General features: G+C 45.5%; 1 protein-coding gene across 2 annotated transcripts in view; it reads right to left on the bottom strand.

Annotated features, from left to right (window-relative positions):
- ZCCHC8 (zinc finger CCHC-type containing 8) overlaps positions 1-11,836 on the bottom strand; it is a 33,988-nt gene extending 22,152 nt beyond the window's left edge. The window contains exons 1-3 of one of the 2 annotated variants that reach the window (XM_073021188.1): positions 11,525-11,836; positions 9,449-9,489; positions 1,756-1,830 (exon numbers count right to left, since the gene is read on the bottom strand). In XM_073021188.1, coding sequence (XP_072877289.1) covers positions 1,756-1,830; positions 9,449-9,489; positions 11,525-11,725 — 317 coding nt within the window. In that variant the 5' untranslated portion in view covers positions 11,726-11,836. Of the gene's footprint in view, positions 1-1,755; positions 1,831-9,448; positions 9,492-11,524 lie in introns of both variants that reach the window. The other variant, XM_073021189.1, reaches the window with a different exon arrangement.
- Between the last annotated feature and the right edge of the window lie 4,469 nt (positions 11,837-16,305).

Consider the following 16,305-nt stretch of genomic DNA (forward strand, 5'->3'; position numbering starts at 1 on the left):
CAACACAAAGATAGTCAATATATATTCAGGTCTTCCACATCCTCCTCCCAGAGATTCTTTATACATACATAAGGAAACACCAATATAAATATGAAACTGGAAAAGATAAAAGGTCTACTTTCCCCAGCCCTCCAGGTCAAGAACCAAGCTCATCATATATTCTGTAGTGCTCAGTTCAGGAGGTGTCGAAGGAGCCCAAGTCTTTTACGATGTAATCGGGGAGCCATAATGTCTCAGACTCAGTTTCCTTTTCACAGACTTGATGATCTTTTAGGTATCTTGTAGCTCTGACATTTTAAGATTTCTGCAGGTGGATCACTTGAGGTCAGGAGTTCAAGACCAGCCAGCCTGGCCAACATGGTGAAACCCTGTCTCTATTAAAAATACAAAAATTAGCTGGGCCTGGTGGCAGGCGCCTGTAATCCCAGCTACTTGGGAGGCTGAGGCAGGAGAATTGTTTGAACCCAGTGGGTGAAGGTTGCAGTGAGCCAAGATCATGCTAGCCTGAGCAAAAAGAGGGAAACTCCATCACAAAAAAAAAAAAAAAAAGAAAAGAAAAAAGAAAAGCCAGGTGCGGTGGCTCACATCTGTAATCCCAGCACTTTGGGAGGCCAAGATGGGTGGACCACCTGAGGTTGGGAGTTCGAGACCAGCCTGACCAACATGGAGAAACCCCATCTCTACTAAAAATACAAAATTAGCCAGGTGTAGTGGCACATGCCTATAATCCCAGCTACTTGAGAGACTGCGACAGGATAATCACTTCAACCTGGGAGGTGGAGGTTGTGGTGAGCTGAGATTGCACCACTGCACTCAAGCCTGAGCAATAAGACCAGAACTCCATCTCAAAAAAAAAAAAAAAAAGAAAAAAAAGATTTCTGCAGGTTAAATACTAGGTGAATGGTGCAGAAATGAGACCGTCATGAGCTAGAGGGTTACTGATTCTAACCTGGGCATGGGAGGGACAACAGTGCTACAGCCCAGTCGTGCCCAGCACCTTGCTGCTGTATTTAGCATCCAGCTTCCCCACCTCAGAGCCTTGGGTTCCACCTCTGCTGAGATAGAGGAGGTTATGGACCTGGCATTGTTCCTTCTATCTTCTTGACCTTGGTCAGCATTAAGAAGACAACAATATGACTAAGTGACTTTCGAGGGAGCAAGCAACTATGTGAAATGTCTATGACCATGCTCTGCAGAAGGGACAGAGCAAACCATTTTAGAACACTCTCAGCAAGCACTGCAGGAATGCACAGGGTCACCCGAAACCCTGATGCTAATGGTTTGCAAAGTCTTATTTTGCTGTTAAAAGAAATAATCAAGTGAGTAGGCTTTGAAGATGGCCAACATGGAAAACTCAGTTACCTGATTCGGAAAGAGAAATAGTGAACGTCATTGTTATTGTTACAATGATACTGATGATTTTTATTAGAAGCCATTTATTGAGCTCTTAGAGGTGCTCATGTAGCTACCTCACAGGTAGTTACTATGACTCTCCTGTTTTCCAGTGAAGTAATGGATGATGTAGCAAAGATCTGTGACCTTACCAGGTTCACAGACATAGAAAGTAAGAGTCCAGATATTCAGGTCACTGTGACCCCAATGTCCTTGCTCTTAATCATGATTCCTTACGCTTTAACTCCAGGGTCATTTTAAGTAAAATAATAAAAATGATATAAGTACAAATCAAAACGGCATATTTATAAAGTTGTTCCATAAACACATTATTATTTTTAGGAGAGGGGAAAAATTACTTACTTTGAAATAGCATTGTTCATGAATAGAATCTGTAATATAGGTCCATCTAACTTAGTATCGTTCACCAATATTCCACTAAAACAGAAGTTAGAACATATTCTTAGAAGACATTTAAGTAAAACTTGCATACATATATATAAACACATAACTTTTATACATTATTTATTTATTAATTATTATTATTATTATACTTTAAGTTCTAGGGTACATGTGCATAACGTGCAGGTTTCTTACATATGTACACTTTTTTTTTTTTTGAGACGGTGTCTCGCCTGTCGCCCAGGCTGGAATGCAGTGGTGCAATCTGGGCTCACTGCAAGCTCCGCCTCCCGGGTTCACGCCATTCTCCTGCCTCAGCCTCCCGAGTAGTTGGGACTACAGGCACCCGCCACCTCGCCCGGCTAGTTTTTTGTATTTTTTTTTTTAGTAGAGACGGGGTTTCACCGTGTTAGCCAGGATGGTCTCGATCTCCTGACCTCGTGATCCACCCGTCTTGGCCTCCCAAAGTGCAGGGATTACAGGCTTGAGCCACTGCGCCCGGCCACATATGTATACTTGTGCCATGTTGGTGTGCTGCACCCATCAACTCGTCAGCACCCATCAACTCGTCATTTACATCAGGTATAACTCCCAATGAAATCCCTCCCCGCTCCCCACTCCCCACATTTTTTTTTTTTTTTTTTGAGACAGGTTCTCACTCTGTTGCTCATGCTGGAGTACAGTGGCGAGATCTTGGATCATTGCAATCTCTGCCTCCCGGGATCAAGCAATCCCACCTCACCTTCCCAAGTAGCTGGGACCACAGGTGCAGAACACCACGTCCAGCAAATTTTTGTATGTTTTATGGAGACAGGGTTTTGCCATGTTGGCCAGGCTGGTCTTGAACTCCTGAGCTCAAGGGATCCACCTGCCTCAGCCTCCCCAATGCTGGGATTACAGCTGTGAACCATCTCACCAGCCTTAAAATTCTTAAGTACCAAAGATCATATAGTATTTTACACATATTGCAGTTTTCACAAGAAAATTATACATTTTCACCAATTCTATCTACTTTAATAATTTTATACAGAGGCATCACTTAACTTTTTAAAAAATGTTTAACAACAAATTAAGAACTGCAGTTAATCTTTCAGTTTTCAACCAAACAGTTTGTCTAATGGTTAGCTTCCTTACAAATTAGGGGGAGGGAAGGAAGGACTAGGTAAACAAGTAAACGAGCAGGTTACAAGAATATACTTCCTTTTTTTTTGGGGTGGGGGGATAGAGTCTCGCTCTGTTGCCCAGGCTGGATTGCAGTGGGGCGATCTCGGCTCACTGCAGCCTCTGCCTCCCAGGTTCAAGCAATTCTCCTGCCTCAGCCTCCTGAGTAGCTGGGATTTTAGGCGAGTGCCACCACACCCAGCTTAATTTTGTATTTTTATTTTTATTTTATTTATTTATTTATTTTTGAGATGGAGTCTCACTCTGTTGCCCAGGCTGGAGTGCAGTGGTGCGATCTCAGCTCACTGCAAGCTCTGCCTCCCGGGTTCACACCATCCTCCTGCCTCAGCCTCCTGAGTAGCTGGGACTACAGGTGCCTGCCACCACACCCAGCTAATTTTTTTTGTATTTTTAGTAGAGACGAGGTTTCACTGTGTTAGCCAGGATGGTTTCTATCTCCTGACCTCATGATCTGCCCATCTCGGCCTCCCAAAGTGCTAGGATTACAGGCGTGAGCCACCACGCCTGGCCCAATTTTTGTATTTTTAGTAGAGACGGGGTTTCACCATGTTGGCCAGGCTGGTCTCGAAGTCCTGACCTAGTGATCCGCCTGCCTCAGCCTCCCAAAGTGCTGTGATTACAGGCGTGAGTCATCATGCCTGGCCAAGAATATACTTCTTTTTTCTTTCTTTTTTTTGTTTGAGACAGAATCCCGCTTTGTTGCCCAGGCTGGAGTGCAGTGGCGAGATCTCAGCTCACTGCAACCTCCACATCCCAGGTTCAAGCAATTCTCCTGTCTCAGCCTCCTTAGTAGCTGGGATTATAGGCATGTGCCACCACATCTGACTAATTTTTGTATTTTTAGTACAGATGGGGTTTCATCATGTTGGCCATGCTGGTCTCAAACTCCTGACTTCAGGTGATCTGCCGGCCTTGGCCTCCTAAAGACCTTGGGCTAAAGAAGTGAGCCACCGTGCCTGGTATATTTCTTTCTTTCTTTTTCTTTGAGACAGAGTTTCGCTCTCTCGCCCAGGCTGGAGTACAGTGGCTCCATCTCGGCTCACTGCAACCTCTGCCTCCTGGGTTCATGCTATTCTCCTGCCTCAGCTTCCCGAGTAGCTGGGACTACAGGCGCCCGTGACCATGCTTGGCTAATTTTTTTGTATTTTTAGTACAGGCGGGATTTCACGATGTTAGCTAGGATGGTCTCAATCTCCTGACCTTGTGATCTGCCCGCCTTGGCCTCTCAAAGTGCTAGGATTACAGGCGTGAGCCACCATGCCTGGCCTGTGCCTGGTGTATTTCTAAAGGAATCTTAATGAATGTGGCTTGGAAGTATATACGAAAGAACACTTTATAAATAGATAGACTCTTGGAGGGCAAAGCATATTGTACTAAATATCTCAAATCCAAGATTCTAAAGAAGAGATATAAAAAAAGTATACTATTCCTGGATTTGACTTTCAAATACTACAAAAAACAGAACTAGAATGTAGCCTAAAAACCTGTAATATATCCCATGGGTAACCTGGGGCCAGATGAATGTCTGATTCTTCCTCTTCTCACCTGCCTCATATTCCTTTACCTGTATAGCATGTGAAATAAATGTCTTTATTTGGAATTGTCCATATCAAGTAAAGAAATAAAATAAGAGGCTGGGTGCAGTGGCTCACGCCTGCAATCCCAGCACTTTGGGAGGCAGAGGATGACGGATCACGAGGTCAGGAGTTCGAGACCGGCCTGGCCAACATGGTGAAACCCTGTCTCCACTAAAAAAAAAAAAATACAAAAATAAGCCATGCATGGTAGCACATGCCTGTAAACTCAGTTACTCAGGAGGCTGAGGCTGCACTCCAGCCTGGGTGACAGAGCAAGACGCCTGGCCAACCAGGGATGTTTTTAAAAGTCACATGCAGCTGCATGGTTCCTAAATTGAGTCCAGTTTGATAAAACAGCTATAAATATACTCACAGTTGGAGAAATTTGAATATGGTAGGGACATGATTAAGGAAGTCATGCCAGTTATTAGGTGTGATAATTGAGTGGTGGTTATGCATGAAAAAGTCTCTATTTTTAAAAATACACATTGAAATATTTGGGCTGAAATGTATATGTGATTAGAAGAAGGCAATATGGTAAAAATATTATATGTTAAATTAAGTGAGGAAAATATGGGTGTTAACCATACTGTTCTTTTCTTTTTTTTTTTTTTGAGACGGAGTCTTGCTCTGTCACCCGGGCTGGAGTGCAGTGGCCGAATGTCAGCTCACTGCAAGCTCCGCCTCCCGGGTTTACGCCATTCTCTTGCCTCAGCCTCCCGAGTAGCTGGGACTACAGGCGCCTGCCACCTCGCCCGGCTAAATTTTTTGTATTTTTAGTAGAGACGGGGTTTCACCGTGTTAGCCAGGATGGTCTCGATCTCCTGACCTTGTGATCCGCCCATCTCGGCCTCCCAAAGTGCTGGGATTACAGGCTTGAGCCACCGCGCCCGGCCTGTTCTTTTCATTTCTTGTATATTTTCACAATAAAAGTAAAAGAAGGCCGGGCGAAGTGGCTCATGCCTGTAATCCTAGCACCTTGGGAGGCTGAGGATGGCAGATCACCTGAAATCAGAAGTTGGAGACCAGCCTGGTCAACACGGTGAAACCCCGTCTCTACCAAAAAACAGAAAAATTATCCGGGTGTGGTGGCACACACCTGTAGCCCCAGCTACTCGGGAGGTGTAGGTGAAAGAATGGCTTGAACTCAGAAGTCAAAGGCTGCAGTGAGTCAAAATCATGCCGTAGCACTCACGCCTGGGCAACAGAGTGACACTCTGGCTCTGTCTCAAAAACAAACAGAAAGTAAAACAAATAAACAAACCCCAACAAAATGTTTATTAATTAAATAAAGAGGAGAGGGCTGGGCACGATGGCTCATGCCTGTAATCCCAGCACTTTGGGAGGCCGAGGCGGGTGGATCTTGAGGTCAGGAGTTTGAGAACAGCCTGACCAACATGGTGAAAAACTGTCTCTACTAAAAATACAAAAATTTTTATTTTTAGGTGGTGTGCACCTGTAATCCCAGCTACTCAGGAGGTTGAGGCAGGAAAATCACTTGAACCTGGGAGGCAGAGGTCGCAGTGAGGCGAGATCACACAACTGCACTACAGCCTGGGCGACAGAGTGAGACTCTATCTCAAAAAAAAAAAAAAAAAAAGAGGAGAAACAGACTAAGCCCAGTGTAACCCCAGGACTTTGGGAGGCCGAGGCAGGAGGATCACTTGAGCCTAGGAGTTTGAAAACAGTCTGGCAATTTGGCAAAACCCCATCTCTAAGCTAAATACAAAAGTTAGCCAGGTGTGGTGGCATGTTCCTATGGTCCCAGCTACTCAGGAGGCTGAGATGAGAGGATCACTTGAGCCTGGGAGGATGAGGCTGCAGTGAGCAGTAACTGCGTGACTACACTCCAGCCTAGATGACAGAGTGAGAAATTGTCTTGAAAAAACCAAAAACAAAACAAACAAACAAAAAAAACCAAAAAAACAGGAGAAACTTCTGATTATAACAGTTTCAAAAATAAGGACTAAATCAAGAGACATGAGAGTACAAATTTTATCTAAATAATTTCATTTGTCCTTTTTCCTTGGTTTTCTGTACAACACTTTATCAGCCTGACAATATGGAGGGCACTAATTCTAAGAAAATACTAATTTATTTCTTTTTCATGATGCTAATCCTTTGTGCTTATAAACTGGCAAAGCCTATATATGATGCGGTAATCATTTGAACTCAGATAAAAATCACCCAATTTAAGATAAATATTAAATGTTTAAATGACTCCATTAGAAAATGTATGCTTATCTAAATAAAATCTTATATAAAAATTACGACTTTTATGAGGAATCCTAGTTATATTTAATATACTTAAAACCTAATCAAAAATCAGTTTATTTTATTAAGCCTCCCAAGTAGCTGAGACTACAGGCACATGCCACCACATCCAGTTAATTTTAAAAAAATTTTTTGTAGAGATAGGGTCTCACCATGTTGTCCAGACTGGTCTCCCACTTCTGGTCTCAAGCAATGCTCCCAGCGTGCTGAGATTACAGGTGTGAACCATTGTGCCCAGCCAAAAATGAGTTTAGATACACAAAGTGAGCTCACATAGAGAAAGGACGATGAGATATAAGGAAGTTAATTTGAAATATTGGCCGGGCGGGTGGCTCACATCTGTAATCCCAGCATTTCAGGAGGGCGAGGCGGGCAGATCATGAGGTCAGGAGATCAAGACCATCCTGGCCAACAAGATGAAACCCCATCTCTACTAAAAATACAAAAAAATTAGCCGGGCGTGGTGGCAGGCACCTGTAGTCCCAGTTACTCAGGAGGCTGAGGCAGGAGAAAGGAGAATTGCTTGAACCCAGGAGGCAGAGGTTGCAATGAGCCGAGATCACGCCACTGTACTCCAGCCTGCGTGACAGAGCGAGACTCTGTCTCAAAAAAAAAAAAAAAATCTGAAATATTTCTAAATTCTAAAATTTAAACTTGTAGTCACCACTGCAGCCAGTTATTCCCACTGGTGCCAGGGACTAAAAAGTACATATGAGGCTGGGCACAGTGGCTCACGCCTGGTATCCCAGCACTTTGGGAGGCTGAGGTGGGCAGATCACTTGAGGCCAGGCATTTGAGACCAGCCTGGCCAACACAGTGAAACCCCATCTCTACTAAAAATATAAAAATTAGCTGAGTGTGGTGGTGGGCACCTGTAATCCCAGCTACTTGGGAGGCTGAGGCAGGAGAATTGCTTGAACCCAGGAGGTAGAGGTTGCTGTGAGCTGAGATAGTACCACCGCACTCCAGCCTGGGGAATAGACTGAGACTCTGTCTCAAAAAAATTAAAAATAAATAAATAACAAAGTGCATGTGAAATTATATCATGGCACCTCCAAATTCTGAAAGCTTGAAAATACCATTTCTCATAATCTGTACTTTAACAAATACTTTAGATTTAGTGACCGTTAAATAAATTTATATTTTGAGATACCAGCATTTAATATTTTTGTTAAAGTTAGGTGCCTAGGCTGGGCATGGTGGCTCATGCCTGTAATTATAGCACTTTGGGAGGCCTAGGCAGAAGGATCACTTGAGGCCAGGAATTTGAGCTTGAGCAACAAAGCAAGACCCTGACTCTATTAGAAAAAAAAAAAAAATAGCTGGGTGTGGTGGTGTCTGTCTGTAGTCCTAGCTATTCGGGGGAGGCTGAGGCAGGAGGATCAAGGCTTCAGTGAGCTACAATTGCAACACTGTACACCAGCCTGAGTGATAGAGCTAGATGTTGTCTCAAACAAAAACAAAAACATGACCAGGCACGCACAGTGGCTCACACCTGTAATCCCAGTACTTTGGGAGGCCGAGGCGGGCGGATCACGAGGTCAGGAGATCAAGACCATCCTGGCTAACACGGTGAAACTCCGTCTCTACTGAAAATACAAAAAAATTAGCCGGGCGTGGTGGGGGTGCCTGTAGTCCTAGCTACTTGGGAGGCTGAGGCAGGAGAATGACGTGAACCCAGGAGGCGGAGCTTGCAGTGAGCCGAGATTGTGCCACTGCACTCCAGCCTGGGCGACAGAGTGAGACTCCGTCTCAAAAACAAAACGAAAACAAAAACAAACAAACAACAAAACATAAAATCAGATGCCTAAATGCAAATCTACACACTGTATCTTTTTCAAAGGCACGTTACTTTTTCTTCTAAAATGCTGATTCTTGCATTGTTTCTATTTATGAACACATTTTAACTATGTAAATAAATCTTCAGCTAGAGTAATACTGTAATCGTTTTTTTTTTTTTTTTCAGACGGAGTTCGGAGTTCGCTCTTGTCACTCTCAGCTCACTGCAACCTCTACCTCCCGGGTTCAAGTGATTCTCCTGCCTCAGCCTCCCAAGTAGCTGGGATTACAGGCGCCCACCACCACCCCCAGCTTATTTTTGTATTTTTAGTAGAGACAGGGTTTCACGTTACCCAGGTTGGTCTCGAACTGACCTCAAGTGATCCGCCCACCTTGGCCTCCCAAAGTGCTGGGATTACAGGCGTGAGCCACTGCACCTGACCCACAATACTATAATTTTTTTTTAGGTGCTGGAATTACAGGCATGAGCCACCAGACCCAGCCAATACTGTAATTTTAATTCTAACTTTGTAGAAATGTTTGTTAAATAGGAATAGCTAGGTTAACAACTTGCCTATTCTGAACATTAAGTAAACATTTTCTGGATTTTGTTTCATAAATACTTTCACCCATTATTGAGCTTACAATTTTAATCCACTTATGAGAATTCAGACCTTATCCCCACAAATAAAGAACTACTACTTTGACTTCTTCAGAGTATGCTAAACAAATAAAAATGATACAAAAATCGCATACACTTTTTACAAAGAAATTGTGATTAAATATTAGTATCAGGAAAAATAATAAGGGACAACTATGGATTAATTTCAAAAGACTCATACCTTGGTCGAGTTAGAATGTTCAATTTTCGTTTAAGTTCTTGATGTTATTATTTGTTAAGGAAGATAAGCCCTCATTTAACAAGGCGGATCATAAAATTCAACTACTACTTCTGTAACTTTTGGTATCAGAATATTATAAAGATAAAAGACCCACGGATATTTTGAGGATGACACACTTATTGAGCTTCTATTTTGTTGCAGGGGTAGGGTTTTGAAACCTAAAATTAAAATACAGTTTTTATCCTTTCGAACATACATTCTTTTTTTTTTTTTTTTTTTGAGACAGAGTCTGGCTCTGTCGCCCAGGCTGGAGTGCAGTGGCCGGATCTCAGCTCACTGCAAGCTCCGCCTCCCGGGTTCCCACCATTCTCCTGCCTCAGCCTCCCGAGTAGCTGGGACTACAGGCGCCGCCACCTCGCCCGGCTAGTTTTTTTGTATTTTTTAGTAGAGACGGGGTTTCACCATGTTAGCCAGGATGGTCTCGATCTCCTGACCTTGTGATCCGCCCGTCTCGGCCTCCCAAAGTGCTGGGATTACAGGCTTGAGCCACCGCGCCCGGCTTCGAACATACATTCTAAGACACGATCCTGAAGTTCTACAGACTAACAAACTGAACCCAAAACATTATTAAATCATCAGTGTTCCTGTGAACAACCTTTCAACAACCACTATGTGATAAAGATAATGCAGTATAACGAGCTGTTAACAACTTTAGAATCTGGAATAAATCTATGGATATCCACTGTAGAATCCTTTCAACTTTTCATTTTTTTTTGAGACAGAGTGTCGCCCTGTTGCCCAGGCTCCAGTGCAATGGTGTGATCTCGGCTCACTGCAACCTTCGCTCCCAGGTTTAAGCGATTCTCCTGCCTCGGCCTCTAGAGTAGCTGGGATTACAGGCACGCACAACCACGCCCGGCTAATTTTTTGTATCTTTAGTAGAGGCAAGGTTTCATCATGTTAGCCAGGCTGGTCTCGAACTTCTGACCTCGTGATCAGCCCGCCTTGGCCTCCTAAAGTGCTGGGATTACAGGCGTGAGCCACCGTGCCCGGCTTCCATTTTTGTATTTCGAAAATTTGCCTCACAATGTGGAGGAAGATGACATTCTGAAAAAATAAATCGGGCTTCAAAACCTCAAAAGCTGATATCCTGGCTGGGCGTGGTGGCGGGCACCTGTAATCCCAGCTATTAGGGAGGCTGAGGCAGGAGAATCGCTCGAACCCGGGAGGCGGAGGTTGCAGTGAGCCGAGATCGTGCCACTGCACTCCAGCCTGGGCGACATAGTGAGACCCCATTCCCCCATCCCGTCCCCCCAAAAAAGCTAACATACCAGTCACTTTCAGTTCTCCTTACAAATTTTAAAAGGAAAACTACCCGAACCAAAGTTATCTATCTACCTATAAAACTCCTAAGAACGTAAAAAAACATACTAGCAAATCAAGAAAAATCTGCAATCTTGTAACTCAAGTCTAACAGAAATTTCTTTGGCGCGTTTTCCCCAAGGTGCTGCAAAGCATCTTCAGCACAGAAGCGAGTTCCGACTGGAAGAACTCTAAAATTAATCCCCAATTTTAATCAAGCAATTAACCAATTATCTCAGCACACGCGGATTCCTTGAGGTCCCCAACTCTGCATTCTGGGACCACTAGCGTTTGCCCGGGTATAAAAACTGATCCCGCGTCTAAGCAGCCGGTATTTCATCACCTACAACTATAACATGACGGCACAACTTGAGCGTGGCTGCAAAATATGAAACCTTATCACGACCTCAAAAAGAGGCGGGCAAGCAGGGGCCTGTGTACAATCTGTCAGGTGAGCAGCCTAAAATAACCCTAAACCCGGGTAGGAGGCAAGAGTGGGTCTGGTCAGGAGACGGCCTCCCTGAGGGGAAGAGGTCTGCGCCGAGGCGCCGGGGCAGCCTGCGCGCCCCGAACCCTAGACTCTCGGCCCGCCGGCGGGTGACAGAAATCACTTGGAATTCTGGCCCTCCTGGAATTTCCGCCCGCGCCCTCACCCTCGCCCGGCGCTGCCCCGGCCCCACGCCCGGGTGACAGGGCCCAGCGAGCGGGAAGGATATTCTCGGCGCGGAGCTGCTCGATGGTCTCCTCGCACTGCCGAAGCCGCTCCCGTAGTTCCGCGTCGCCGACCCCATTTTCGTCCTCCTCGTCGCCGTCCTCGTCCTTGAAGCGAGTATGAACGGGCTTCAGAATCGACTCCTCTGGGTGGTCGAACGGCTCGAACAGCTCTACATCGCCAAAATACACCTCCGCCGCCATTTTGGGCTGTGGAAAAGATTCGAGAAGAGGCGGAGCCGGCCACCAGGGCTGGGGGACGAAGGTTGGCAGGCGCCACCACTCTCCAGAGCTCTGGCCGCGCGGAGCCACCCGCTAGGGTTTTGTCCAGACGCAGGCCGCGAAAGCTGCACACGGGGCGGGGCCGGTCGCTAGAGACTACAACTCCCAGAATGCAGCGGGGCCTATCGGGGATAGTGATTGCCCGGAATATGGCATGCTGGGACGTGTGGTTTCTAAGCGACTGGTACTCATTGTCTGCATTGCATCCTGGGATTGGTGCTTTTTGAAACGTGAAGAAAGCCGGAGTAGGTCAGAATGCGCTAAAGCAATATGGGGCCAGGGGGCGGTGGTTCACGCCTGTAATCCCAACCATTCGGGAGGCCGAGGCGGGAGGATCACGTGAGCCCAGGAGTTGGAGACCACCCTGGGCAACAGAGCAAGACCCAGACACTACAAAAAATATAAAAATTAGCTGGGCGATTGTAGTCTCAGGTACTCGACAGGCTGAGGCGGGAGGGTCCCTTGAACCCAAGGGGTCGAGGATGCATTGAGCCCAGATGGCGCCATTGCACACCAGCTTGGGCGACAAAGCAAGACCCTGTCTCAAAAAGAAAAAGAAAAACAAAAATCAGTATGAGATGTTCCTATTAGGTAACTAAGGCTGAAAAATCAGAGCACGACGCATAGCTTCCTCACAGATTCTGGTGTGCATGCCACACCAGAGAATAAGGAACTCCATAGCCCGAAAGGGAACTGAATAAAAATAAATATAAAAGAGAATAAGAAACTCCAGCTTTGCTACAGAGATGACTGTTGTAGATACAAGTTACTTTATTGAGCTTACTTCGTTTTAAATGTAAGATTAGCTAGATTCGACTATTTTAGTGTGTTGAGGCTTTCTGTGGTTTCTCTTGTTCAATCACTTGTTCATTCAATCACATTATTTATTTACACCTTCAATGGGCCAGGCACTTGTCTAGGACTTGAGTATGCAAGAGTAACCACAATAGAGTAATTCCTCCTCTCACAAAGGCTGTAGTCCACAAAAAGCAACAAAAACCCCATAATTATAAATGTTCTTGGGTTGAGATGGATGTTGATGGATATTCATCACATAAAGAAATGTGGGCCGGGCGTGGTGGCTCATATCTGTAATCCCAGCACTTTGGGAGGCCGAAGCAGGCGGATCACAAGGTCAGAAGCTCAAGACGAGCACGACGTCTCGAGACGACATAAAGAAACCCTGTCTCGGCCGGGCGCGGTGGCTCAAGCCTGTAATCCCAGCACTTTGGGAGGCCGAGACAGGTGGATCACGAGGTCAGGAGATCGAAACCATCCTGGCTAACTCGGTGAAACCCCGTCTCTACTAAAAAATACAAAAAACTGGCCGGGCGTGGTGGCGGGCGCCTGTAGTCCCAGCTACTCGGGAGGCTGAGGCAGAATGGCGAGAACCCGGGAGGCGGAGCTTGCAGTGAGCTGAGATCCGGCCACTGCACTCCAGCCTGGGTGACAGAGCGAGACTCCGTCTCAAAAAAAAAAAAAAAAAAAAAAAAAGAAACCCTGTCTCTACTAAAAATACAAAAATTAGCCAGGCGTAGTGGCGCATGCCTGTAATCCCAGCTATTCAGAAAGCTGAGGCAGGAGAATTGCTTGAGCCCAGGAGGCAGAGGTTGCAGTGAGCCGAAATCGTGCCACTGCACTCCAGCCTGGGAAACAGAGCGAGACTCTGTCTCAAAAAATAAATAAAATAAGAAAAAAAGGTGAAAAACACAGGAAGTTATGAATATTTAACAAACACCCTAGTCTGTGGGAGTCAGTGAAGTGAGGAAGTGAGACTTTAAGGATGGGCAAAGTTAGGGGTGGGCACATGGGAGGATGGAAGGAAGAGTCTTAGGTATAAGAACCACCATGTTGAGTGAAAAGGGAGAGTGGAGCAAGATGAGGCTGGAACACTACTAGGGCAGTACTCAAAGGCCCTTAAGGAAGAAGCCTCTCTCCATTCACAACATCGGGAAGTCATTTACACATTTTACATTTTTTTGTTGTGGACAACGGGATCTCCCTATATTGCCCAGGCAGGTCTTGAACTTCTGAGCTAAAGCTATCCTCCTGCCTCTGCCTCCCTAAATACTGGGATTACAGGAATAAGCCACTGTGCCTGGCCATTTAAATTTTTTGAAATTTTACTGAGACACACAGTCTGACTCTGCCACCCAGGCTGGTGTGCAGTGGCACGATCTTGGCTCACTGCAACCTCCACCTCCCAGGTTTACTTTCACTGAAAAATCTGCATGAGGCAAGGCGCAATGGCTCACGCCTGTAATCCCAGCACTTTAGGAGGCCCAGGCGGGCGGATCATGAGGTCAGGAGTTCAAGACCAGCCTGGCCAAAATGGTGTAACCTTGGAGTTCGAGACCAGCCTGGCTGACATGGTGAAACCCCGTCTCTACCAAAAATACAACAATTAGCCTGGCATGGTGGTGGGTGCCTGTAATCCCAATTACTCACAAGGCTGAGGCAGGAGAATCGCTTGAATCCAGGAGACAAATGTCGCAGTGAGCTGGGATCATGCAACTGCACTCCAGCCTGGGCAACACAGACTCTCTCACACACACACACACACACAAAATTCTGCATGTAAGTGGACCCTGAAAGTTCAAACCCATGTTGTTCAAGGGACAATTGTAATTTCATCTTTTAATTATTTGCATTTGGCTACTCAAAAAAGAAACTGAAATAAAAGATTACTGTTAGGCCAGATACTGTGGCTTCATGCCTGAATCCTAGGTAGCACTTTGGGAGGCTGAGACAATGCAGATCATTTGAGGTCAAGAGTGGGAGACCAGCCTGGCCAACAGCTTGAGAACCCCATCTCTACAAAAATTATCCGGGTATGTTGTCATGGGCCTTTGGTGCCAGTTACTCAGGGGAATGAGGTGGGAAGATCACTTGGACCAATATACATAGATGCACATATGTATTTTATTGGACAGTGCTGTTATAGATGAGCAAAGGACAGGCTGTAACACTCATTATGTATGGTCAGCTCCTAAAATAACTGTAGACACACAGGAAGCTTTTGTGTCCACACTGCCTTACAAGGTCATGAACATTTTTAATAATACTGATTTGAAAAGGCAGACCTTAATTGAAAAATGTGATGATCACAAAATGAAGGATCCATAGTGTTGTTTCCTTAGAAGGCTTAGATTTGTCGCTGAAACACGGTGAAAAGCCATTTTCCCATAGAATTACTGTGCTCTGGGAAAACGAAAGGTTTATTAAAATATATTTAAAATCTTATAATCTGGCTGGGTGAAGTGGATCACACCTGTAACCCCATCACTTTGGGAGCCCTGAAGTGGGAGGACTGCTTGAGGCCAGGAATTCAAGACCAACCTGGGCAACATAACAAGACCTTGTCTTTACAAAAAATTAAAAACAAGCTAGGTGTGTTGGTGAGCACCTGTGGTCCCAGCTACTCAAGAGGCTGAGGTGGGAGGACTGCTTGAGCCCCGGGGAGCCTACTGCACTGCACTCCAGCCTAGGACAGAAAGCATAAAGAAAACACCCCATCACTTGATTTTCAGGTATAAGAAAAATATACCTAATGGGCAAGTTGGCAGGACTTAATTCCAACTTTTAAAATAAGGCTGTCAATCTTATTCCTATAGTCTTCCCTGATTGTAATGTGCTCTCATACTGTGATGTTTTCCAAAGGAAAGCCAAACCTTATTACTTTGTTGTAACGAAGTAAATGAACTTGGTTTTGCAGGGCTCCTCTATCCCTTAGTTTCAGGTTTATGCTCAATCTAGTAACAAAACCTTTTCTAGGCCGGGTGCAGAGGCTCACGCCTGTAATCCCAGCACTTTGGGAGGCTGAGGGTGGATCACCTGAGGTCAGGTGTTCGGGACCAGCCTGGCCAACATGGTAAAATACCATCTCTACTAAAAATATAAAAATTAGCTAGGTGTGGTGGTGGGCCTGTAATCCCAGTTACTTGGGAGGCGGAGGTGGAAGAATTGCTTGAACCTGGGAGGCAGAGGCTGCAGTGAGCCGAGATTGTGCCATTGCACCCAGCCTAGGCAACAGAGCGAGACCCTGTCTCAAAAACAAAAATGAAAAAAATTTTTCTAATATTTTAGTATTTTTTTTTTTTTTTTGAGACGGAGTCTTGCTCTGTAGCCCGGGCTGGAGTGCAGTGGCCAGATCTCAGCTCACTGCAAGCTCCGCCTCCCGGGTTCACGCCATTCTCCTGCCTCAGCCTCCGGAGTAGCTGGGACTACAGGCGCCCACCACCTCGCCCGGCTAGTTTTTTGTATTTTTAGTAGAGACGGGGTTTCACCGTGTTAGCCAGGATGGTCTCGATCTCCTGACCTCGTGATCCGCCCGTCTCGGCCTCCCTAAGTGCTGGGATTACAGGCTTGAGCCACCGCGCCCGGCCATATTTTAGTATTTTATAGTCTATGCTGGAGAAGACTCCAAAGGGATAATGAGCAAAAAGCATACAAAGAACTTGTCATAAGGCACTTTATTAAAATAAAAGTGCTTACATCCCTTT

Source organism: Chlorocebus sabaeus, chromosome 11 (assembly GCF_047675955.1).
Source record: "Chlorocebus sabaeus isolate Y175 chromosome 11, mChlSab1.0.hap1, whole genome shotgun sequence".
Lineage (NCBI taxonomy): Eukaryota > Metazoa > Chordata > Mammalia > Primates > Cercopithecidae > Chlorocebus > Chlorocebus sabaeus.